This window comes from Microtus oregoni, unplaced genomic scaffold, assembly GCF_018167655.1.
Source record: "Microtus oregoni isolate MIOR12 unplaced genomic scaffold, Mior012 000004F_ref0000308, whole genome shotgun sequence".
NCBI lineage: Eukaryota > Metazoa > Chordata > Mammalia > Rodentia > Cricetidae > Microtus > Microtus oregoni.
This window is the reverse complement of record NW_024543063.1, coordinates 48,265,905-48,290,494: the sequence shown is the minus strand read 5'-3', so window position 1 is coordinate 48,290,494 and position 24,590 is coordinate 48,265,905. Positions and strand designations below refer to the sequence as shown.

General features: G+C 39.6%; 1 protein-coding gene across 6 annotated transcripts in view; it reads right to left on the bottom strand.

Annotated features, from left to right (window-relative positions):
• Nfat5 (nuclear factor of activated T cells 5) overlaps positions 1-24,590 on the bottom strand; it is a 94,050-nt gene that overhangs the window by 8,356 nt on the left and 61,104 nt on the right. For 4 of the 6 annotated variants that reach the window (XM_041650452.1, XM_041650454.1, XM_041650456.1 and 1 more), the window contains 8 exons: positions 21,574-21,764; positions 18,348-18,520; positions 16,324-16,458; positions 16,161-16,213; positions 13,003-13,135; positions 10,422-10,505; positions 4,167-4,315; positions 905-3,446 (listed from right to left, as the gene is read on the bottom strand). In XM_041650452.1, coding sequence (XP_041506386.1) covers positions 905-3,446; positions 4,167-4,315; positions 10,422-10,505; positions 13,003-13,135; positions 16,161-16,213; positions 16,324-16,458; positions 18,348-18,520; positions 21,574-21,764 — 3,460 coding nt within the window. The remainder of the gene's footprint in view (positions 1-904; positions 3,447-4,166; positions 4,316-10,421; positions 10,506-13,002; positions 13,136-16,160; positions 16,214-16,323; positions 16,459-18,347; positions 18,521-21,573; positions 21,765-24,590) is intronic. The other 2 variants (XM_041650453.1, XM_041650455.1) reach the window with 1 other exon arrangement.

Genomic DNA, 24,590 nt, shown 5'->3' with positions numbered 1-24,590 from the left:
AGAGAAATAAAATCAGAGACATCTCATTAATCAAGATCTATGAAAAATACTTTCATTCATTCTTAGGATGGGTGAGGTGAAGCACACCTTTAATCTCAGCATTTGGGAAGCACAGAAGTTAAACCTCTAAATTCATGGTCAGCCTGGTCTACACAGAGAGTTCCTAAATCTAAATAAAAACACTACTTAGGTATCATCCAAGTCCTATGTAATTACCTGTCATAACAGTTAAAATTGATGTCTACTTCTTTAAAAAAAAAATTAATTGCCTAAGATACTATCTGTCCTTATTTTTCATTTTCCTTTCAAATTAATGGCTTAAAATGGCAAATACATTTTAATACCAACTATATTTAAACCCTCCCACTATCTTTGTGAGGTATTAAAAATTATTGCCGTTTTTGGTTTCTATTTCTGAGACAAGGTCTCATGTATCCTAGGCTAGTCTCAAATACACTACGAAGCCACAGATGACTTTGAATTTCTGATCTTCCTGCCTCTACCTCTAAAAGATTAGGACTACAGAGGCATGAACCATCATGACCAATCTAAAATTGACCACTTTTGAAAATATGGCCATTCAGGCCCATAAAGGCCAAATGACTTGTTCAAGGCCTCAGTCTTCAGCTGGTGGAATTTTTTTTTTTTTTTTTTTTGGTTTTTCGAGACAGGGTTTCTCTGTAGCTTTGGTGCCTGTCCCGGAACTATCTCTTGTAGACCAGGCTGGCCTCGAACTCACAGATATCCACTTGCCTCTGCCTCCCGAGTGCTGGGATTAAAGGCGTGCGCCACCACCGCCCGGCCAGTTGGTGGAATTATTACTCTGCTCTTAAAACATTGTGCTTTGTGCTTCTTTATAATAATCTGAACATCTCGACTGAGTACAGAGAAATTTGTTTCTTACTGTTTTGAATGCCAAATAAGAACATTCCTGAAGTCTGCTGAGATGAGCCAGGAGAATTTTGTAGTTGGTTCATTGTGCCTCCTGTAGTGTTGTGAAATAAAGTAGCCTGGGACTGGGCTGAAGAAGTGGCTCCTTGAATTCCAGGCATGTTGTTCTGAGGAGAATAAAGAGGAGACTGTTGCAAGTCTTGTTGGTTTATACTGGTTTGCAGTGCAGACATGGATGCTGGAGAGAGGAAGAGTGTTACTTGCTGCTCTTGAGAACTAGGTGACCCTTGTACCAACTGGATCTGAGGAGAACTATGGAACAAGGAGGTCTGTGGTGACTCAGACTGCGCAGGACCTGGGTTCTGAAGTGAGGAAACTGTAGGCTGATTCTGAAATTGCATGGGCTGCTGCTCTTGGTTCATTGGGGCCATATTACTTTGTTGGTGAAAAATTGACTGGTTCTGCTGCTCCTGACTAGTCATTGGGTTTTGGCTTGGGCTAAATATCATGTTTGGTGGTGGCTGCTTCTGAGATGCCATTGTAGCCATGGCATTCTGATTACTGAATAAAATGTTCTGCTGCTGCTGCTGTTGCTGCTGTTGCTGCTGCTGCTGCTGCTGCTGCTGCTGTTGTTGTTGCTGCTGCTGTTGCTGCTGCTGCTGTTGTTCTTGGGATGGAGAGTTGCTCTGCATGCCAACTATTGAGTGCTGTGTTTGGAAAATTGCTCCTTGCTGGCTTTGAGGCATTGGATTAGACGGAAGGGAGCCAAGGGCCACCTGAGGCTGAAATAAACCTTGCTGACTGGATTGTGCCTGTTCCTGGGAAAGAATAGGGGTTGGGATGTGTGATATTGGAGGCTGCTGTTGAAAAGTAGCTTGCTGTTCAGGGTTTGATGTTGACTGAAGTGGAGAAATTGAGTTCTGTGCTGCAAAAAATGAAATCTGCTCTTCTTGGCCTACTGTGTTTGTTTGAAGATTATTCATAGAACTTTGGGAAAGAAATATGTTGGGTGACTGCTGATCTTGAGGAACTGAAGAGCCTTGTAATACAGCAATGGTATTCTGAGAGTGAAACATTGGAGGCTGCAACTGCTCAGAGGACGCTGTAGAAGTCTGACTGTGGACAATAGGATTTGGACTGTGAAAAATTGAACCTTGAGTTTCCTGGGAAAGGTTCTGAGCATCAGCAATAGGATTTTGAGGATGAAACAGTTGAGCCTGTGAATGAGAAGACTGCTGCAAAAAGTTCCCAGACTGAAGTGACATCATCTCATTCCCTTGCTGGAACAAGCTATTCCCTTGTTGCTGGGTACCACTATTCTGAACACTCATTATATTTTTTGTAGATGAGAAGAGATTTACTTGAGGCTGGTTGTCTCCACTGTGTTGCATTTGAACCATGGTCTGAAAGACACTGTTCTGAATTTGTTTTGCCTGTGTTCCAGTTTCTTCTCCATCTCCTGAACTTGGTGCCTGAAACATAGTGGAGCCAGGGGTTGTAACCTGTGGTGTGGTGGTTGTTGACGTTTCATTTCCAGAAACTGCAGGAGGAGAAGAGAACAACTCGCACTGCATTTGCATGTCCTCACTGGTAGGCAGTGCACTCATCATGTGAGAAGGCTGCTGGTAAACTGGAGACTGCTGAAGGTTTCCATTTGCTGAAGCAGCTGAAGGAAATAGTTCTGACTGAATCTGGGCAGCTGCTTGGCAAATGCTCTGCTGCATCTCCATCACCATTGCTGCTGATGATTCCATCACTTGCTGTTGCTGTTGTTGTTGCTGCTGCTGTTGCTGATTAGACAGTGTGTTTTCAGGTGGTTGATGGACATTGTCAGCCCTCCCAGGTAGTAAGTTATCTGGTCTGGTATGAACTGCAGGCTCTGTTGAGGCGAACATTCCAGGGCTTACACTACTTTGAATTTGACTGACTTGGAAAATGTCTGCATTAAGTTGTTCCTGAACATTCTCATTACCATCTGGAGCAGAAAACAGAACAGAAGATAACTGTTGTTGTGCCTCTAGAACCTGCTGAACCAAGTCAACACTTCCACTGCTGCCACCAGCGGTGCCACCTGCAAAACTTCCTGCTTGCAGATGCTGAATAGTACTCTGGAGCTGGCTCACACCACTTGGCGGTGGGAAAATATTTGATGAGATCTGCTGCTGCAATGTCTGTGCTTGTTCTTGAAGCGGGGACGGCTGCTGCTGTTGTGATGCCTCAGTCAACTGTGATAAATTAACCACTGTGCCATCTGACTGCAATGTGTCTCTCGACTGAGCTTCTCTTGTCTGAAACTGTGTAGCCTGCTGCAGTAATGCATCACTGCTGGGCAGCTGACTAGAAGTAGAAACTGCTGGAAAAGTCCCAGGCTGCGAGATGTCCTGTGTTTGGATAGTTGTCAGGGCCTCTGGGTTATATGCCTTGGGCTGAAGCTGCTGCTGATTTTCATTTTCAGAAGGTAAGTGGGAAGATGATTGTGATGAAAAAGATGAATTTCCTGTTATGTTAGAAATAGTTTCTAAAGTTGGCTGAGTCGATCCAACTGTCTTTGTAGTCTAAAATATAAAAAGTCACAAATAATATGTACATATACAATAACCACATTATTACTCCAAAACTGTTTCTAAGAATGCACAGAGCTAATTTTCTACTCTACATTACCAATCAGAAATTGGTGTAAGACTGATTCTCTATGATATAATTAATTTCTGATTATCAGTACTGTAATCATGTATTGGTATGTTTAGCCAAATTAAGAATAGTAAGAGAACATTAATCCTATTAATCCTATGATTTGTGTGTAACCAAATTTAAAACACTTCCACATTGTGGATCATGGGTAACACTGCAATGGGGAAAAGTGAGTTAAAGGGGGAACTGAAAAGACAGGAGAGAAGAAGCCATAATCAAATGTTCCTACCTCTGAAAATGCTAAAATTAGTGCTTTAATTAAATCAACCAATTTTGGGGGCAGAGTCTTTCTGTTCAATCAGGTTAAACTTGAACTCACATCCTTGGTTCCTTATCCCGAAAACCAACTTGTAATACCTTTATAAAAACCCCTCATCTCACAGGTATTAATTTCTCCTCTTGTCAAAATGTGTACTGGAAGTTACTTTGCAAACAATTTTACTGACATATAAAGCATATGCTCTGAAAAGCAAAATTAAATAGGTATATCCAATGAAAAATAAATGTCAAAGAAACAAGAAAGGTAAATATAGCAGTTTTTCATATATGAGATAAAGATATGGGGCACTAGTAACATAACTCACCTGAAAAATAGGGGAAGATCTTTTCTCTGCTGTTACTTCCATTGGAGTGACATCCTCAGTCTTAATCATACTGCTTGATATGAGTGGAGTGATCAGGGCATTAGGAAGAATGTTCACCTTATCTAAGTTACATCCAGATGTTTTCATTGCTACACACATAAAAAAAATTGCAAATCATAAAAATAACCAAAAGAAAACCTATCTGTTTACTATAAGCCATTGTTTAAACCTATTTTTTTGTTTGAAGTAGTCTCTATACAGTCTAGACTGGCCGCAAACTTATCATCTTACTGCCTCAGCCGCCAACAGCTCAAAGTATGGGTGTACCACTATACTGGTGGCATAAATGTCTATTTTATTTACTTGTCTATTTTTTGATGTTATTATGGATGTAATGGATGATATATTTACCCTTACCCCATTTTTGAGAGGCTCTCATGTAGTTCAGGCTGGCTTCAAGCTAGATATGTACCCTAAGAGTTACCTCAAACTTTTGATCCTCCGGCCTTGACTTGGCACTACATGTGTAAGTCATTATGCCTAATACAGGCAAAGACAGTTATTGAGCCCAGGGCTTAATGCATCCTAGGCCAGCACTCTGCCCACTCTGCTACTTATCCCCACCCCTACCTGGCTTGAAGATTCTTGGTATGAGCTGAGAAGGCAGGCTTATTTATGCAGTATCACGCCAGGTAATCAAACCAAGAAACACCTGAAACCTAGAGAGCCCCCCACCACTAAAGAAATACCCCCGATTGTAGGCTAAATAATAAACTAAACTGACTCAAATATCAGGCTGTATTCCATAAGGCACATGCTAGGTGTCACTAAACAAGGATCGTGCTTAGCTTATTTTAGCACAGACTGGTAATCTCCAAGCATTCCAACCTTTTAAAGGCTAAGATTATTGAAGTATCTCACAGTAAAAATTTAAGAAAACATAAAGTAATTCATAAATTTTTATTCTCTGTTCAATGTTTTAGAAACTTGAACAATTCGAGGTGATGCATTAAATACATTTCTCACTATTTTTTACCTCTATCAACCTCCACTTCCAATAGCTACTGATTTACAGCTAGGAGTGGCGACTATTACTTTTCTACTCTAGTCCCACTGACTAGTCCCCATGACTTCAATTCTTTTTTCTTCTTTTTAACCTTACTTGAATTTGCCACTGGTACTTTATGAAGCCTACTGTTATTGTTTATCACAGTCTGAATTGATCACACAGCTAAAGCCTGATCCAGAAGTTTGAGACTCTGGAAAAGAAATGTCTTTTTTTTTTTTTTTGTCTTGTTTATTGTTTTTCAAGACAGGGTTTCTCTGTGTAACCCTAGCTGTCCCAGCAAACTCTCTCTGTAGTTCAGGTTGGCCTCAAGTCACAGAGATCTGCCTGACTGCCTCCTGAGTGCATTAAAGAGAGTAAAGGTGTGAGCGCAGCAGAAATACAGATTATTAAGACAGTTTTTACTAATATGCAGCTCATGCTGGTCTCCAACATTTCATTTTCCCTTCTCAGACTCCAGGGTGCAAGCGTAACATCACATGTCACTATGCCTAGCATCTCAGAAACTTTCAAATGTTATTATTTTAATTTTTATTCATTTTTTAATTTCCTTTTCATATTCTTGCTCTTTTAAAAAAATATTTATTTTTACGTTATGTGTATGAGTGTTCTGCCTGTTTGCAAGTATGTGTACTAGGCACTGCTGAAGGTCAGAATCCCTGAAACAGGAGTTACACACAGACAGCTGTGAGCCACCATGTGGGTACTGGGAATGAAACCAGGGTCCTTTGCAAGAACAAATGCTCTTAACCACTGAGCCATCTCTCCAGCCCCTGCACTGTTTGAGACACTCTCATGTTTCTCAGGGTAGCTTAAACTCAAAGCCCAAGACCTGAACAAATACCACTGCCTTCGCTTTCCAAGCACTGGGACTGCAGGTGGATACCACCAACACCTGGTTTACGCAGTGTGGAAAGCCAACCCAGGGCCTCGTCCGTCCATCAGGCAAGCACTTTACCAACTGAGACACATCCGCAGTCAGAAATAGGAAAATGTGAAGACTTTCCTATTCTTTTTATTACTGATTACTTTCTTTTATTTTTGTTTATTTACTTTTGGGGAGAGGGCCTATGTGGTTCTGGAATTTACTATGTAGACCAGAGTGACCTCAACCTCACAGAGATCCTCCTATCTCACTTTATTATTGATTTTTTGTTTGACTTCACTATAAGTGGAAGACATAATTTCCCTAGTTTCAATGAAACATAACTAGCAACATCAACAACAAAAACAAAAATCAGTTCAGTTTTAAGTTCTATAATTTCCATTTGGTTCTTTTTTAAAAACCTCCACTTTCTTTACTAAAATCTTCTGTTTTTATTTTGACTTTCACTAGAAAATTCAATTTTACTTGTTGCATTAATCTCATGGTCAAACTTTTTGTTACATAGTTCAACACTTTAATTAATATTCACATCAGTTATCTTTTCTCTTTCCAGTTGTGATTTTTCTTGGTTCATAATATGACAAATGTCTTTAAAAAATTATTTCAAGACCACCTTGGATTTTGCTAGGAAATGAAAGAGCAAGAGAGAGAGACACAGACAGAGAGAGAGAGAGAGACACAGAGAGAGAGACACACACAGAGAGAGAGAAACACAGAGAGAGAGACACACACAGAGAGAGAGAGACACAGAGAGAGAGTGCGAGCCTGCTTAGAGAGGTTTCAATATGTAACCACAATATTATTTTGGGGGATCAAGATCTAAATGTTATTACAAATCATAGCTATTTTTAAGAATGATCCTTCAACGCCTTTAATCCCAGCACTCGGGAGGCAGAGGCAGGCGGATCTCTGTGAGTTCGAGACCAGCCTGGTCTACAAGAGCTAGTTCCAGGACAGGCTCCAAAACCACAGAGAAACCCTGTCTCGAAAAAAGCAAAGAAAAAAAAAAGAAAAAAAAGAATGATCCTTCAAGGATTATCGCTTCTACAGAAATTTAAGTGTCATTCATGCCATATAGTCTCTATCATGAAAGTATTGCTGATTAAATTTCCACACAGCATTCTGGCTCAGCAATAAAGCTTGAGGAATCATAAAATATAAGCTATTTGCTAATTTTGCTTATGATGACAAATTTAAAGTCTAAACCTATAAGACAGTTTAGAACTCAATTTAGTTTACATCTTCACAAAATTATTTTACCTTACTTTTTAAAATATATTTATTTTATGTGCACTGGCGTTTTGCCATGGAATTGGGTCGCCTAGTAAGTGGAATTATAGACAGTTATGAGCTGTCATGTAGGTGCTTTGAATTGAATCCAGGTCCTCTGGAAGATCAGTCAGTGCTCTTAACCACTGAGCCATTTCTCCAGTCCCCCCCACACACACCATTTTATCCTACTTTTAATTGATAAGGTATTTATCAAAATAAGATCTGAATTATGAAAAAGAGTGCCTGTTTCATATTCAGTTTATTTGGAGGGGAGAACTAGTAAAATTTTGCTCAAATGACTAAATATTTTATCACTAAAACACAATAAAAACCATTGCTTTTTAAAATTCAATATGTGCTCTTTTACGTGAAATTTCATGCAGGACAGGGTTGTGATCTATCTATGGGATCTGATTTTCTAGGAACACAGGTTTGAGAGTAGACTATAGTCAGGCACCATGGCTCACGCCTATAAATCCCAACATGCTGGAGGCTGAGTCAGGAGATTGCCAGGAGGTCCAGGCCAGCCTGGTTAACAGAGTGAAATCCTGTCGCAAAACAAACAGGACAGATTACAAACATACTTGATATTCTTTAGTAATTACAGTATTCATTTAATGAATGTGAATTGATTAATTAATTAATACTTCTTTCTCCCTTTGTTTTTTGGTTTTTTTTTTTTTGAGATAAGAGTTTCTCTGTGTAGTCCTGGCTGTCCCGGAACTCACTATGTCGACCAGGCTGGCCTCAGACTCTGGGTGGTAGGCTGGCATTAAGGGCATATGCCACCACTGCCTGACAAAGATCTATAGAATGAAGCTGAAACAAATTTTCAATCAAGCTGAGTGACCTTATACAAGTCACTTAATTTCTGAGTTCTGGCTTCATTTTCTTATGAAGAGCTTGGCATCAACTTCAAGTAAATGTTCAATGAACACTAGCTACACAGTCAGGCTTGTGGCTGTCTTTAGTTGAGTCTGATAAAATTCCCAGTGTATTCCCAACCTCATAGTTTTTTACTAATCTACTCTGGAAAAGGTTCATGGTCACAATTACAATAGCAAGTAAGGAACTATTCTACATCGAATTCTCAGTTTTATTACTGAGAAGTTTCATTGTAATCAAGCTCATTATACCCCTTTATATAATTTAATCCACATGAATTTAAGGGCAGGAAAATGGGGGGGGGGTTACAAAATGGTGTCGTTATGTAATCTGTACCTTCGTAGGTAAAGGCATAAAAGCATCATCACAACATACTATAAACTGTGGAGCAGAATCTGCCTACTACACTGTAACAGACTTAAATCACTTTATATTTATGGTTTCCTTTGTATAGGGCTTTCTGAGACAGTTTTACTATGCAGGCTAGACAGGCCCAGTACTGGCACTGTAGGCATCACACCCATTTTTGTTGTTGTTTTAGAAAGGTAGAACAGTCAGGTGGTGGTGGCACATGCCTTTAATCCCAGCACTCGGGAGGCAGAGGCAGGCGGATCTCTGTGAGTTCGAGACCAGCCTGGTCTACAAGAGCTAGTTCCAGGACAGGCTCCAAAGCTACAGAGAAACCCTGTCTCGAAAAAACAAACAAACAAACAAACAAAAAAAGGTAGAACAGGGCAGTGGTGGCCCTGGGGAGGCAAAGGCAGGCAGATCTCTGAGTTTGCAGCCAGCCTGGTTTACAAAGCCAGTTCCAGGACAGCCAGGACTGTCATAGTTTCGAAAAAACAAACATTCTAATTGGTAAGGAAATTATAAACATGTCAGAAGGAAGAATGGTTAGATCCCAGGGCAACTTTTCATATATCTACAGTTCATGTCAGTCTTTTTGGTCTTAGTAACAAGTACACTCCTTTCATAAAAAAAAGCTCCATAATTTCTACTTTACATTTTTGGGGTGAGGGGGCGTTGAGAAAGGGTTTCTTTGTGTATTCCTGGCTGTCCTGAAACTTGCTCTGTAGACCAGGTTGGCCTTGAACTCAGAGATCCACCTGACTCTGCCTCACGGGTGCTGAGGATCAAACTTGTGTGCCACTACCAGCAGTCTTCTGTTTTATTTTTTGTGTGTGTGTTTATTACTTTTAAGGGGTTTGGACTTTGTTTTTTTCTATTTCTGTATTTATTAATCTATGTGTATGTGTAGTGTACATACTATGGGAAGGTTAAGAAGACAAAATGTCAGAGTTGGTTCTTTTCTTCCACCATGTGTGTTTGGGGATCTAACCCAGGTCATCAGACTACTGGCAAATGTTTTTATCCACTAAGTCATCTTGAAGGCCCTTAAAGTTTTTGTTTTGTTTTCATTATATTTATTTTATGTACATTTGCCTACATGTATGTAAGGGAGTCCACTACCCTGGAACAGGGGTTTAAACAGCGTGAGCTGCCACGGGGGTGCTAGGAATCAAACCTGGGTCTTCTGGGAGAGCAGCCAATGCAGTGCTCTTGATTGCTGAGCCATGTCTTCAGTCCCCCTTTAAGGATTTTCTTTTTTACACTTAAGAATTTAAAAACAGCCAGGCGGTGGTGGCACACACCTTTAATCCCAGCACTCAGGAGGTAGACACAGGTGAGTTCAAGGCCAACCTGGTCTACAAGAGCTAGTTCCAGGACAGGCTCCAAAGCTACAGAGAAACCCTATCTTGAAAAAAACAAAAAGAATTTTAAAACAAAATTCCTCTATTGTAACATATTTGTTATTTTGACAGAAGGCCTTGCTGTGTAGCCTACGGTCTTGAACTTGAACTCATGGATGATTCCCCTGCCTCCCAAGTGTTAGGATTCCAAGTACACACCATCATATTTGGTCTATTATGGTTTTGTTTTTAAAGTATATCAATATGCTAAATAAAGGAAAATAGCAAATTAAAAAACAAGTCTCTGCATCAGTAAAGTCAGACAAATATTTATTTTATAATTTGGAAAACACCTTGCTAAGTATCAGAACACATCAGAGCGGACAATGCACTAAGGTTTACTAGTGAACACTTAGGATGGCCAAATTAGTATCTAAGAAATATCAACTTGGTACCTTTCATGGCTTCTTCAAAAGAGCAAGGCCTTGCTGGACTAGACGTCTCCTTTTTCACACTGACATTCAAAGCCCCAGCTGCTGCTGTGAAAATAAAAGTCACATATTTATTTCAATTTATTGATCCTGGCAAAGCACATATTCTTACTCTTTAACTGGAATATCTTCTCAGCACATCACTGACTTATTTACTCTAAGTCCTGGGTTGAGTTAATTTTTATAACCAGCAGACTACCCTCTAAAATGCATTCATCTCCAAGTAGATAGGACATATGATCACTGACCAGATCAGAAAACTTTAAGAATCCTTTAAACACTATACATATTAGTAACATGAGATGAATGGAAGAGAGATATTTAAAACTTAACAGGTATATTAGAGCACTAGCAAGAAAAAAAATATTTACCTATACGAATTTATTTAAAAGTACCAACCCAAAAACATTTGTTAATATTTAAAGTAAGTTAAAATATGCATGATGAACATACTAGCTCTATGATTATTCTTTCAGTAAAACTTTGGAAAAGAATCTTTACTAGCATAAACAGAGAACAGTAAGCCTACATTAAATCTTCCAGAACAGGTTTTGATTTTATGAGCTGAAAAACAAAGATCATTTCTAAATGATAATTTTGAACTCCAAATAAGTCAGTTTGGCTTCAAATGGTAATGATTTTTATTACTACTGCTGAGAAAAGGGTACCTTTCCCAGTGGTTCTCAACCTGTGCATCAAAACCCCAAAGGGGTCATTTATCAGACATCTTGCATACCAAAAATTTATGGTAACAGTGGCAAAATTACAGATATTAAAGTAGCAAAGAAATAATTTTATGGCTGGGGTGAGGGTCACCACAACATGAGGAACCAATCATTTTTTTCTATTAAGACAGGGTCAAAGCATTAGAAAGGTTGAGGAAACACTGTCCTAGTCAAATCAGGAGGTCATCTAGATTTAGCTAGATTGGCTGGCTATCAAGCCACAGATCTTCTTGCCTTCAGTGCATGTGGGTGCTGGGAACTGAACTTGGGTTCTCTGCAAGAGCAATAACTGTTCAACAACACACAATGTTGAGGAAACTCAATTGAGAAAATGCTTCCATAACATCCACTTCTATAACATCTGGCTGTAAGGAATGTTATTAATTACTGACTGATGGGGGAGGGCTCAGTCCATTGTGGGTGGCTCTATCCCTGGGCTGGCGGTCCTGGGTTCTAGCAGAAAGCAGAAACCCTAAAACAGTCATTAATCCAGTTCTCTAGGCATGTACCACTGTAGTCAGCTTTCTTGTGTGGGCCCTAGCCATGGATCTCAGGATCTTAATCTTGTGCAACAAGTACTTTACTGACTGAGCCATCTATCTAACCTATATTTAATTCCCTTTATTATATGTATGTGTAGATATGTGTGCACATGTATGTCCATTTGTGTAAGAGGCCAAAGGTAAACCTCAGGTATCCCTAGGAACCAACCATTTTTTTCTATTAAGACGGGGTCTCTCATTGGCCTGGAGCTCACTGATTAGGCCTGGCTGGCGAGCAAGTCTCAGGGATTCTCCTATCTCACACTCACTAGCTCTGGTACTTACAAGCTCACACCATTACAACTGGTTTTAGAAAATATGTTCAGGGAATCAAGTTCAGGTTTTCACACTTGCACGGCAAGCACTTTACACTACAGATTGAATTCTCAAGCCTAATAAGAATGTTTTTAAAGCAAGGCAGTAGTGGGGTAGCATTTAACCCCAGTTACTTTTGGACTCCAATTCTGTTTTCCTTTTTGCCCCCTGGTTCTCAGTTTCTATGTGCAACAGTTCTGGCTATCCTGTAACTCACAGAGATCTGCCTGCTGGGATTAAAAGCACATGCCACCCTGATTTCTAAACTATGAAGTGCTTAAAATTATATTTAAAACATTGCCAGGGATTGGTGGCAAATGGCCTTTAATCCCAGCATTCAGAAGGCAGGCAGCCATCCTGGTCTACATATAGAGTTCTGGAACAGCCAGAGCTGTTACACAGAGAAATCCTGTCTCAAAAAACCAAACCAAACCAACCAACCAAACTACCAAAACATTTATCATAAGTCTAGTTTTATGTTATTACTTATCACTTCAAGTTTCTCCTTTTTAGAATGCACACTAGGGCCCAGAGGAATAGTTTGGTGGTCAAGCATGTAATTAGCATATTAAGGCCCTGGAACCAAACCCAATGTGAGGGGAAGGAGGGGTAATAAATCAGTCAAACTAGAGCATTAGCAATTTCCAGTTGGGAGTTTCACCTCTGCATTTAAAGGCACTCAATGAACAGTGGTCTTCACTAGGAAGTGAGCTCTGCGGACTCTGGAGCACTTGACTTCAAGCACTGTCAGCTCTTCTATTATTGAGAACAGGAGGGAAGGATTCTAAGAACAACAGTAGTATCTTGTAGCTGTCTTTTGAGAAAATATCCATTTCCAAGTCAAATTAGTAGAAATTCATATTTACAGGTTTTTTTATTTTTGGTTGTCTGGACTTCAAACTTTTTCAAAAGGATTAGAAATTAATTATTCATTTTAGTTCAGAGTTTTTCATTTTGACATACCTGGGTCTGGAGTGTATGTAAATGGCTGAACATCATGAGATCTTCCAGCATTGGTCACAACATATATTCCCACTGATACAGGCAAAGTTATATGTTGGTCATGATATGGGGGAACCTTCACAATAAGATGGTTCTAATTAAAGAAAAGTGTAAGAATCAGAAAAAAAAAAGGCAATGTTAAAAGAGAAAAATAAATACATTATCTGCATAGCTTTTAAAAATTTGTTATAAAAAAATGCACTAGATTTTTAGAGTCAGGTCTTGCTACAAAGCTCAAACCCTCCTCATCTCTAGGTCTTCCTGCTCCATTCATGATGTAGGTGGGCCTTCTGTCTACGTGTTACGTTCATTGGTTAATAAAGGAAACTGCTTGGCCTGATAGGTCAGAACATAGGTAGGTGGGAAAGACAGAACAGAATGCTGGAAGGAAGAAGGCAGTGAGGCAGACGCTATAGCTCTCCTCTCCAAGATGGATGCAGGCTAGAATCTTCCCGGTAAGCCACCGCTTCGTGGTGCTACACAGATTATTAGAAATGGGTTGATCAAGATGTGAGAATTCGCCAATAAGAGGCTAGAACTAATGGGCCAAGCAGTGTTTAAAAGAATACAGTTTGTGTGTTATTATTTCCGGGGCTAAGCTAGCCATGCGGGAGCAGGTGGGACGAAAAGCAGGTCTGCCAGCTGCTCCTCTCTACACATCCAGACTCCCAGCTTTATCTCAGACTTGTTCTCTCCAACTATAGTATTTTCATCTCTCTCAGATGGCCAAGTCCTTACCCATACCCAGGTCTTATACACAAACACCACCTCCTCAGAAGCCTTCCCTTTCCCGTCCATTTTTTTGAAGTATTTATTCTTCCCCAAACCTAATTATATTTATTTTCCCAACATAACTTTTTCTCTTTCTTTCTTTCCTTTTAGTGCTGTTTTGATTTGGGTTTTTTGTTTTGTTTTTCAAGATAGGGTTTCCCTGTAGCTTTGGAGCCTGTCCTGGAACTCACTCTGTAGACCAGGCTGGCCTTGAACTCAAAGATCTGCCTGCCTCTGCCCAAAGGCATGCATCACCATTGCCCAGCATAACAGCACTTTTTAATCACTTCAAAGTACTGTTTTTTGTCTCTCTCAAACAAAAGAAAGTAGAAGCTGCACAAAGATTTGTGGTGCTCTGCCTCACAATCTGTCAGGATGCACAAACACAAAACGCACTCAGATGTCATCTAAAACACATTGCCTGGCTGGCCTGTGAGTCTTACTACTCCCCCCTCAACCTGGGTTTATAGGTGTGTACACCACCACGCCCAGTTTCAAGGTTCTGTCATTTCCTTTTCCTTTCGAATACTTCAGCTTTATTTTCCATTTAATGCAAGCTCTAGGTCTGTTCTCTAGGATACCAGATCTTACTCTACTCTAAGAAAATGTTTCCCAGAAAGGCACTTAACTCCTCTCTCTCTGAAAAAAATAATAAATTTAAAAAATTAAAAATGAGGGGCTGGAGAGATGGCTCAGTGGTTAAGAGCATTGCCTGCTCTTCCAAAGGTCCTGAGTTCAATTCCCGCAACCACATGGTGGCTCACAACCATCTATAATGAGGTCTGGTGCCCTATTCTGGCCTGCAGACATACACACAGACAGAATATTGTATACATAATAAATAAATAAATATTTTTAAAAAATTAAAAATGAACAAAACCACAGAAACAATGACTTATCATGCTATGATTTAGTTTATAAGTTCATTGGCAGAAAGTCCAAGACTGGGCTGGGAAGATGGCTCACCAGGTAAAAATGCTTGTGAAAAAGCCTAATGACCTAGTTTGATCCTGAAACCCAAAGAAAGGTGGAAGGAGAGAACTGACACCACAGAGTTGTTCTCTGACTGCCACATGTACACACACTCCAACACACCCTATACGATAGTAAAACAACAAAATCACAGCCCTCTAAAGACCTCTAGCATTCCAAATCTACCACACAAACCCGATTTGATACCTAGATCATATGGTGGAAAGACAGAGCCAAGTCCATAAATCTGTCCTGACTTATTATGCACATACTACATGCCATGTGTGCCCATACATATACATCATACATATTTTTAAATGTAAATTTAATTATTAGGCCGAGGATGGGCATGGCTCAATTGTTAGTGCTTGTCTACCATGCATGAAGCCCTGGGTTCAATCCCTGGTGTACTGGAGAAGCCAGGTATAATAATACATGTTTATGATCCCAGCACCTGGGAAGCAGAGGCAGAAGTTCAAGGTCATCCTTGGCTATATAGCGAATTCACAACCAGCCTAGACTACATGAGCATTTCATGAAAAGAAAAAAACAGGGGGTGGGGTGGGTAACATCCCATTTCTCAGAAGGGAAGGAAGAATAAAAACTGGATGGATGAGGAGAGGAAAATTGAAACAAGTGAGAGAGAAGACAATAAAGGGGAATAGAATGAGGGTAAAGGAGAGGGTGAGGGAAAAGGAGAGAGCACTAAAATAAAGGGGGATTATAGTAATCTAACCAATATGTCAAAATTCAAAGCGTGTAGGTAGTGAGACCCTGTCTAAATAGGTAACAATAACAAAAACAAACTGATACGTGTTCACAGCACAAGAAAGTATTCTAGCCGGGCGGTGGTGGCACACGCCTTTAATCCCAGTACTTGGGAGGCAGAGACAGGCGGATCTCTGTGAGTTCAAGACCAGCCTGGTCTACAAGAGCTAGTTCCAGGACAGGCTCCAAAACCACAGAGAAACCCTGTCTCGAAAAACAAAAAAAAAAAAACAAAAAAAAAAAAAAAGAAAGTATTCTATTGAGTCATAGGCTTCAATTACCTAGTAAAACTAGATACATAGAATTAAATTAGAACATGGGGTGCAGTGCCCTCAGAAAGAGCAGACTTTAGATCACAGTTCCCTTTTCCTTCAGGACAATGAAATGAACTGACAAGTCTTCCATGGTATCTATTACAAGCTTGGAATTGCAAGGACCCCACTTGTTCCTGCCAATAGTGCTCTAGAGTGTTCCTGCTGCTCATGGCAAAGTGGGGGTCACCTGATTATGTGACAGAATAAATAAAATACATAATTGATGAAGCTGCCCAAACAAAGTGAAACTGCTCAGAACAAACAACAAAATTACTTCAGACGTTTAAATTGTACCTGATGGAACAATTCCATGTCTATCTCAGCTTCTGATTTCCAAGAGTGTTCATCTGATGGAAACAAAAACAGTGATTTAAAAGATTTTGAACTTTTCCACTCTGCAGCTTTAACTGTATTCTTATAACAAGGGAAACATGGAACACTTATATGCCCTACTTACCAGAAACATTTTCCTGGAAAATAACTTTAGTTCCTTTCAGAAAGTTCTTCCCAATTAAAAACACTTCTTCCTCTCCTTTCACTGAACAGCTATGCAAACTTTTCTTTAAGATCTCAGGAACTCCTGCTGGCTGAGCTGTGGATATACACAGATAAGCATTCCATAAAAAGAGCCACCAACACTCAGTCTAATCTACAACTTATATCATGAATCCAGTTTTATGAGTTGTTTATGTTAATCACAAATTGGGGGGGGGGGGTTATTACATTTTATTTATGTCAGACTGTGTATCCACCTGTGTCTCTGTGTGTGCAAGCATGTACACATGCACGCCACAGTGGGTGGTCCAAGAACAACCTGTGAGAGTCAGTTCTTTACTTCTACTAAGTGGGTCCAGATATCAAACTCAAGTTGTCAGGTTCAATTCCTAGCACCCACATGGTTCACAATCATTTGTAACTCCAGTTCCAGGGGATCTGATGTCATCTTCTGGCCTCTGTGGGTACCAGGAACGATGTGGTAAACAGGCAAAAACACCCATTCACACTAAATTTAAAAAAAAAAATCTATTTTTTAAAAGGATTTATTTATTATTTATAACAATAGTGATAAATAGTACTTTTCCATATATGTCTGCAGGCTAGAAAAGGGCACCAGATCTCCTTACTGATGGTTGTTAGCCAACATGTGCTTGCTGGGAATTGAACTCAAAACCTCTAGAAGATCAGTCAGTGCTCTTAACCTCTGAGCCAACTTCAGCAGCCCCTAAAACTCTATTTTTAAAGAAATCAATGTGTTTGGGTTGGTGAGATGGCTCTGAAGACTTGGGTCCCAGAATCCACACTGCAGAAGCAAAGAACCCATTACTATAAGCAGTCTTTGACCTTGCATGTGCACCGTGGAACACACACACCTAAACACATACTACACATAATGCTTGTTTCGCTTTAATGGTCTAAAAGCTCATGGCAAAGATGCTTAGAAATCCTAGGGCTAGGCAATTGCCTTCTGGCATCCTATTTAAATAACTTATTTGGGGGGACACTGCTGGGAAACTAATCCAGGACACTTAAGTGACACGATCACTGGCTCAAATTATGTAAAATATTTTTTAAATTACATTAAAATGTATTTATTGTGTATCACAACTTATGGGAGTCAGTCCTCTCCACCATATGGGTTCCAGGGACCCAACTCATAACATCAGGCTTGGTAACAAGTGCTTTTACCTGCTGAGCCATCTTAGAAGCCCTCAAATTACTTAATTTTTTTAATTTAACATAATTTTATGTGTTTTGCCTGCATGTATGTCTGTGCACCACATGCATGCACTGCCCCTGGAGGGGGAATGGGACATCAGATCCCTGAGACTCTGTGCTACCCTGTAACTGCTAGGAATCAAATCTAAGTCCTCTAGAAGAACAACCATCCTCTCTTCAGCCCTTTACAATATCAGCATATGATGATAATAGGGTCTTATAAATGGTTATGTATCTTTCTAATGTATTTTAATACTTTTAAGTTCTGAGATGGATTTCTGGTAGCTCAGGCTGTCCTTAACCTCACTACTAAGGTGAGAGCTAAGAATGACTTAGAGTCTGAAACATATCTTGTCTTTCAGAACAGACTGGACTATACTCTGGCCATCTTCTTGCTTCTACCCTTAGTTAACTAGGATTACAGTCTGTGCCACCAATCCAGCTAACAACTTTTTTTTTTTTCCAAGACAGAGTTTCTCAGTAGCTTTGGAGCCTGTCCTGTCCTGCAACTCACTCTGTAGACCAGGATGGCCTCAAATTCACAGAGTTCTGCCTGTCTCTGCCTCCCAAAATGCTGGGATTAAAGGCATGCACCACCACCATCCATCCAGCACCACTGTGTTCTCTTGACTCCAGCTTTAAAGTGTTTCAAGTTTGACATGTTCATGAGCTAAAGTATAAACATTAAATTTTACAGATACCTGAAAAATTGAGCTTAAGAACTCTTCATATATATATCTAGCATCTCCGTATTTCCTTACTTACTACACAAAATTGGGGAAGAGGGTGTCTGCAATGTCAGAGTGGAGCCGTCTTTCCTTGTGATATTGACTCGAAAAACCAATCTGGCTCGAGTGCTCTTTTTCTTGGAACCAGCAATTCCTATTCTGGCTTCAACATCGGCATTCCTCAGCTTCAATATTCCTACGCAGTCCACCCTAAAAACAGAAAAAAAATGGACCAAATGACACTGTTATTGTCTAAATAGTATAACGTTTTGTTGTTGTTTTTGAGATTTTTTTTTTTGAGATAGTTGTAGATCAGGCTGGTCCGAAACTCACAGAGATCTACCCGCCTCTCACTCCTCAGTGCTGGGATTAAAGTCAGTGCCACCACTGCCCAACAATAGTACAACATTTTAAAACAAGTTTCTTTATTTAAAAGGCTGATTCTTTTAATTCTTTGAATATGTAATAGTCAAAAGGCCCCCAAAGAATAAATTTTAAATACTAAAGCTCTTACTCTCATCAGTCTTCTATTTAAAATAAAAAAACAGTAAAGAAACAAAATTATTCCTTAAATATGAACATAAGTAATGGCCTTCAAAAGACTTATGTATTTTTGTGGGTACTCGGGAGGTAGAGGCAGGCAGACCTCTCTGAGTTTGAGGCCAGTCTTGTCAACATAGCAAGTTCCAGGAATCTCAGGCTATTCAGTGAGACTCTGCCTTTAAAAAAAAAAAAAAAATGTGTGTATGCATATTATATACTGTCTTATTTATTTATTGTAAGCATTTGTTTGTCAGTGTATCTGTGTACCATATGTGTGCTTGGTATCCTCGGAGCTAGGAGGGCATCAGATCTCTTGGAACTGGAGTTAAATAAAGTCAGCTTCTAAGCAGCCATGTGGGTACTGGGAACTGAAACCCTAATCCTCTAAACAAGCCATAAGTGCTCTTAACTGATGAACTATCTCTCCAGCCCCTATTCTGTTTCTTTTAGAAAGGAAAACGGACTCTGTTTTTGTAGCTAACTCAGATATTAAAACAGAATGAGGGAGTGGAGAGATGGCTCAGCAATTAAGAACACTGGCTCTATCTAACTAGAACAGAAGACAATGCCTCAGTTCCTAACGCCTACATGAAGGCTCAAAACTGTCTGTTACTAAAGTCTCAGAGGATGTGATGCCCTCTGTGGGCATCAGGCATGCAAGTGGTGCATAGACATACAGGCAACACTTCATACACCTAAAGTAAAATGTTTTTAAAAACCAGAATGGGTTATGCTTTATTTAAAAAAAAAAAATTGCCAGGCACACGCCTTTAATCCCAGCAAGAGAGAGTCAGGTGGATCTTTGTGAGTTCAAGGACAACCTGGTTTACAGAGTTAGTGTAGGGACAGGCTCCAAAGCTAGACAGAGAAACCCTATCTCAGGGGGAAAAAATTAGTAACTAGCCTCTGCAGTGGAAGATTATATAGGCATTAAAAACTGGTAGCATTTTTAAAAACTGCAAAATATTCCTAAATTAACTGAAAAGCAGATTACAAAATAATGGACATAGTATTATCTCAATTTTGTCAAAAACAAAACTGAACAAAAACCTGGAAAGATAAACATTGTCTATATAGAGAACTCCAGGACAGCAAGGACTATACAAAAACAAACACAAAACACAAACAAACAAACCCCCCCAAAAATCCACACAATAAAATTTAAGTTATTCATACAATTTTTAGAACATTCATTTGTTCATTCTTGTTGGGGGCAGGCATGCCAAGGTACGTGTGGAGGTCAGAAGACAACTTCTTGTGACTCAGTACCTCATTCTACCATACAGGCCCTAGGATGTCTTCTCTGAACCACCTCTGGAAGGGTTATTTTAGGGTTTTAAAAAATATTTCTTCTCTGTTTTCTTTTGGAAACAGGGTCCCAATTTCATTATGTAGTCAAGTGTGACCATGGACCTCTGAGTGCTTGTGTTACAGACATGTGGCATCACACCTACGTCACACTGTGCTGGGGATCCAACGAAGGGCCAATCAAGATACATTCCCCAGGCCCCTGGCTATGTAACTTTTATTCTCAGTATTAATATTGAAAATTTCAATAGTTAAGTCTTGATCTCATCTTCTAAAAAGCCAGCATTCTCCTGAGCCTTCATTTCCCTGCTTTGAGAATTTTTAGGAAAGAAAAAAGGGGTATAATTTAGTCCGTCATCATTCTAGAGGAACCCTTTTTCTCTTTTTGGTTGTAAGCCTAGCCTTTAACGGCGAAACCACTGCTATAGCCCTGTAGGAACCTCTTTAAAAGAAGAGTTTGTTCTATTTAAAACTTTAGTAAGATCCTCAAAATCAGCTAAACATGGTGACCCATACTTACCTAGCACTCAGGAAGCAGAGGCAGATGGATCTGGGTTAGAAGCCAGCCTGGTCTACAGAGCTAGTTCCAGTACAGCCAGGGGTATACAGAGAAACCCTGTCTTGAAAAACAAAAGACAGACAGAGACAGAGAGAGACACAGAGAGAAAGAGACAGAGAGAGAGAGAGCCTCAAAATCTTCTATTCTCTAGAACGATAAATATTTTCCCGAGTATCATAAAAGTATAATAAATAATAAAAAGTATCGTAGGAACTAGAGAAATGGCTCAGAGGTTAAGAGCACTTGCTAATCTTGCAGAGGACTTGGGTTTGGTTTCTAGCAGTCATGCAGGTTGGCTCGCAACTGCCTGTCACTCTAATTCCAGGAGATTCAATATCCTCTGTAGGCAACTGCACACACATAATTCACATAAACTCACAAAGGAATACACACACATAAATAAAGTAGATCCATTTTTAAAATTTCCCATCAGCCAGGTGTGGTGGTGCAAAACGTTAATCTAAGCTCTTGGAAGGCAGAGACAGGCCCAGCCTGGTCTATACAGTAGTTCCACAGTACAGCCAGGGCTATGTAGAGAGATCCTGTCTCCAAAAAGAATAAAACCAAAACTAAAACAAAAGAAAAAAAACAGATAGATAAAAAAAAATAAAATAAAAATTTGCCAGGCATAGTGGCACACACCTTTAACCTAGCACCCAGGTGGCAGATCTCTGTGAGTTCCAAGCCAGTCAAAATGATATACTGCAACCTTGCCCAACCTTGCCCCTAAAAAGAGGAAAAGGGAAAGGGGAGGGGGAAAAAAGGGGGAGGAAAAAAAAGGGGGACGGGAAAAGGGAAGAGGGCAAGGGAGAAGTAGAGAGAGAGAAAGAGAGAGATTTTATTAAGTTCTTACGCCAGTGTCATGTTGTTGCTAGGATCGAGGCCGACTTCTATAACAGTGGTCCCTTCAATGTCCACTTCTTTGCAGGGGGTGGTATTTCGTCCAGTTACCCTACAGGCTTGGTAAAATCCGTGTGGTTTCACTCGACCAGAATCATTGCCCACAAACACCTGCAACACTACCGGTTCATTATGACCTTCCAGCTGGAACCAGAAAATATGTAGCATAAGCACTAGGTAGCATTTTAAATAAGCTCATTATAAACTCAACATTCAAAATCAAATCCTGGCCAGGCAGTGGTGGCGCACGCCTTTAATCCCAGCACTTGGGAGGCAGAGGCAGGCGGATCTCTGAGTTCCAGGCAGCCTGGTCTACAGAGTGAGTTCCAGGACAGCCACAACTACACAGAGAAACCCTGTCTCAAAAACTAAAATCAAATCCTATATTTAAAACTGAACTTCATCTAGTTTTAAACATAAAAGAAAACATGTAAACTCTTCTTTTCCTTCCTTTTTGTTTTTGGTGTGTTGAAGACTAAACCCAGATGCTCACAAATGCTAGTCAGTACTCTACCCACAATCCAGCTCAAACATTTTCTTATAAAGAAAAATTGCAGTCAGGCCTGGTGGCACAGTACAGATAGGTGGATCTCTGTGAATTCCATGATAATCAGAACTATAGAGAGTCCTGTCTCAAAAAAATAAAGTATGCAGGGGGAGCTGGAGAGGTGGCTCAACCATCAAAGGCCAGGCTCACAACCAAAATAAAGAAAAATACTGTACTAGTTCTACAATAACTACATTTTAAATTACTTTAAATGTCTAAGCTAAACTACCACAAAATCTATTTATATAAGCAGATGGGAATAGATACACAATTGCAGTATACAGATTAGATTACTTGGGATATGCTGCCACCACTGAGCTATATTAACAGAAACGTCTTCATCATCAAATGAGAATATATACGATAAATTATTACTACGGAAGCAGTTTAAGAAGAAAAGCATTTGAAACGACAGAAAAATGAAGTTCACTTCTAAAGACTGTTTCATGAAATCCTGGGCCAGAACATCTATGGTCAGACACATGGTCACTGTAAGTCTCTAGCAAAACTCTCATAAAAAAATGCTAGTTCATATATAGAATATCATGTTTTATAGTAAAAGACACTGAAGCTGTTGATTTTAAAATATGCAAGAAAAAATTACAAAAATGCCACATCTTTCTATCCCATTATATTTGCATCTCTTTGCAGTAGATGATCATCATCATAAAAATAATTAAAGAAATAAAGAAACATGTATCCATTCTGGCCTCCCTTTACAGATTGATTATGTAATATTTTAGCAGAGAACAGAAAACGTAAAAAAATTGGGTTTTTTGTTGTTTGTTTGTTTTTTGAGTGTCTATTGAGTGAGTGAGTAAATGAACTGCTCAGGGCAGTCATTCATTCCTATCATAGTGAGGCAATTAATCTAATACTAATGCATTTAACTGTGTAAGTACTTAAACCAAGCAGAACTTAAAGACAGATAATCAGATTAAGAAGACTGACAAAGCTACTAAACTATCCAGCTAGACACACACAAAGCAAAACTTGAATTTCTCTCTTGCCTGTTATGTGTCCTGGACTTGAGGGACTGGGTGCAGATGGATCAGAGCAGTAACACTGATGTAAATAAATGATCATAGACAAGTTTCCCAATCCTGAGCTTCAATCATTTCATTCAAGTGTGAGATGAATGACAGTCCATATTTTCAATGATAACTTTCTTTATAATAAATACACCAAGTAGTAAAATTTTACTACAAGTCAAAGTTCTTAAAAGGTAATTCTGATATCTTTGAAACTCTTATTTTCCAAGTTCTTACATTTTGAGACTGGTACTCCTGGCTGGCTTGGAACTCCCTATGGAGACCATGCTGACCTCCAATTCATGGAGCTCTGCCTTTCTCTGCCTCATATATAATTTTTTTATGTGCATTGATGTCTTGTCTGTGTGTATGTCTGTGTGAAGATGTTGGGGCCTCTGGAACTGGAGTTACAGACATCTGTGAGCTGCCATGTGGGTGCTGGGAATTGAACCCTGGTCCTCTAGAAAAACAGTCAGTGCTCTTAACCACTGAGCCATCTCTCCAGTCCCTGTCTCTGCCTCTTAAATGTTAGAAATTAAAAGCATGTGCTACTAGGGGCTGAAGAAATGACTCAGAGGTTAAGTGTTATAGAATAATAAGATGTATTACATTTGTTTATGCTGTGGAATATTTGTTTAATGATGCAAAGATATATTGCATTTTTTATGTTGCATTTGTTTAACACTGTGAAGCTGTATGCCTGTTTAAAACACCTGATTTGTTTAATAGCTGAATGGCCAATCACTAGGCAGGAGAGGAATAGGCAGGGCTGCCAGGCAGAGAGAATGAATAAAATAGAGGAGGGAAGAATACGAAAAGAAGAAGAAGAGAATCCCAGAGGCCAATCACCCACTAACACAGTCAGTAACAGAGTAAGAAGAGAGAGGTATGTAGAATTGAGAAAGGTAAAAGCCCAGAGGCAAAAGGTAGATGGGATAATTTAAGAAAAGCTGGCTAGAAACAAGCTAAGCTAAGATCAGGCATTCACAAGTAAGAATAAGTCTCCGTGTACTTATTTGGGAGCTGGGTGCGAGCCCCCAGAGGGGAAAGAGTTAAAAAACTGTTCTGCTACTCTTCCAGAGGTCCTGAGTTCAATTTCCAGCACCCACATGGTCGCTCACAGCCATCTATAACAGGATCTGATGCCCTCTTCTGCATGCATTTGTATATATGGACAGAACACTCATACACAAAAATAAATGAATGGATGAATGAATGAATGAATGAGTAAAAGAATGAAAGAATGAATGTATATGCTACAAGTCTGGCTAAGTTCTTAGTAATTTCTGCTATGTTTCTTTGCATTCACTTTAAAATTTCTTCTTCAATATTTTCAGATGAATCTACTATCACTACCAAACAAACAAAGAAAATAAAGATGAACTGCAGATA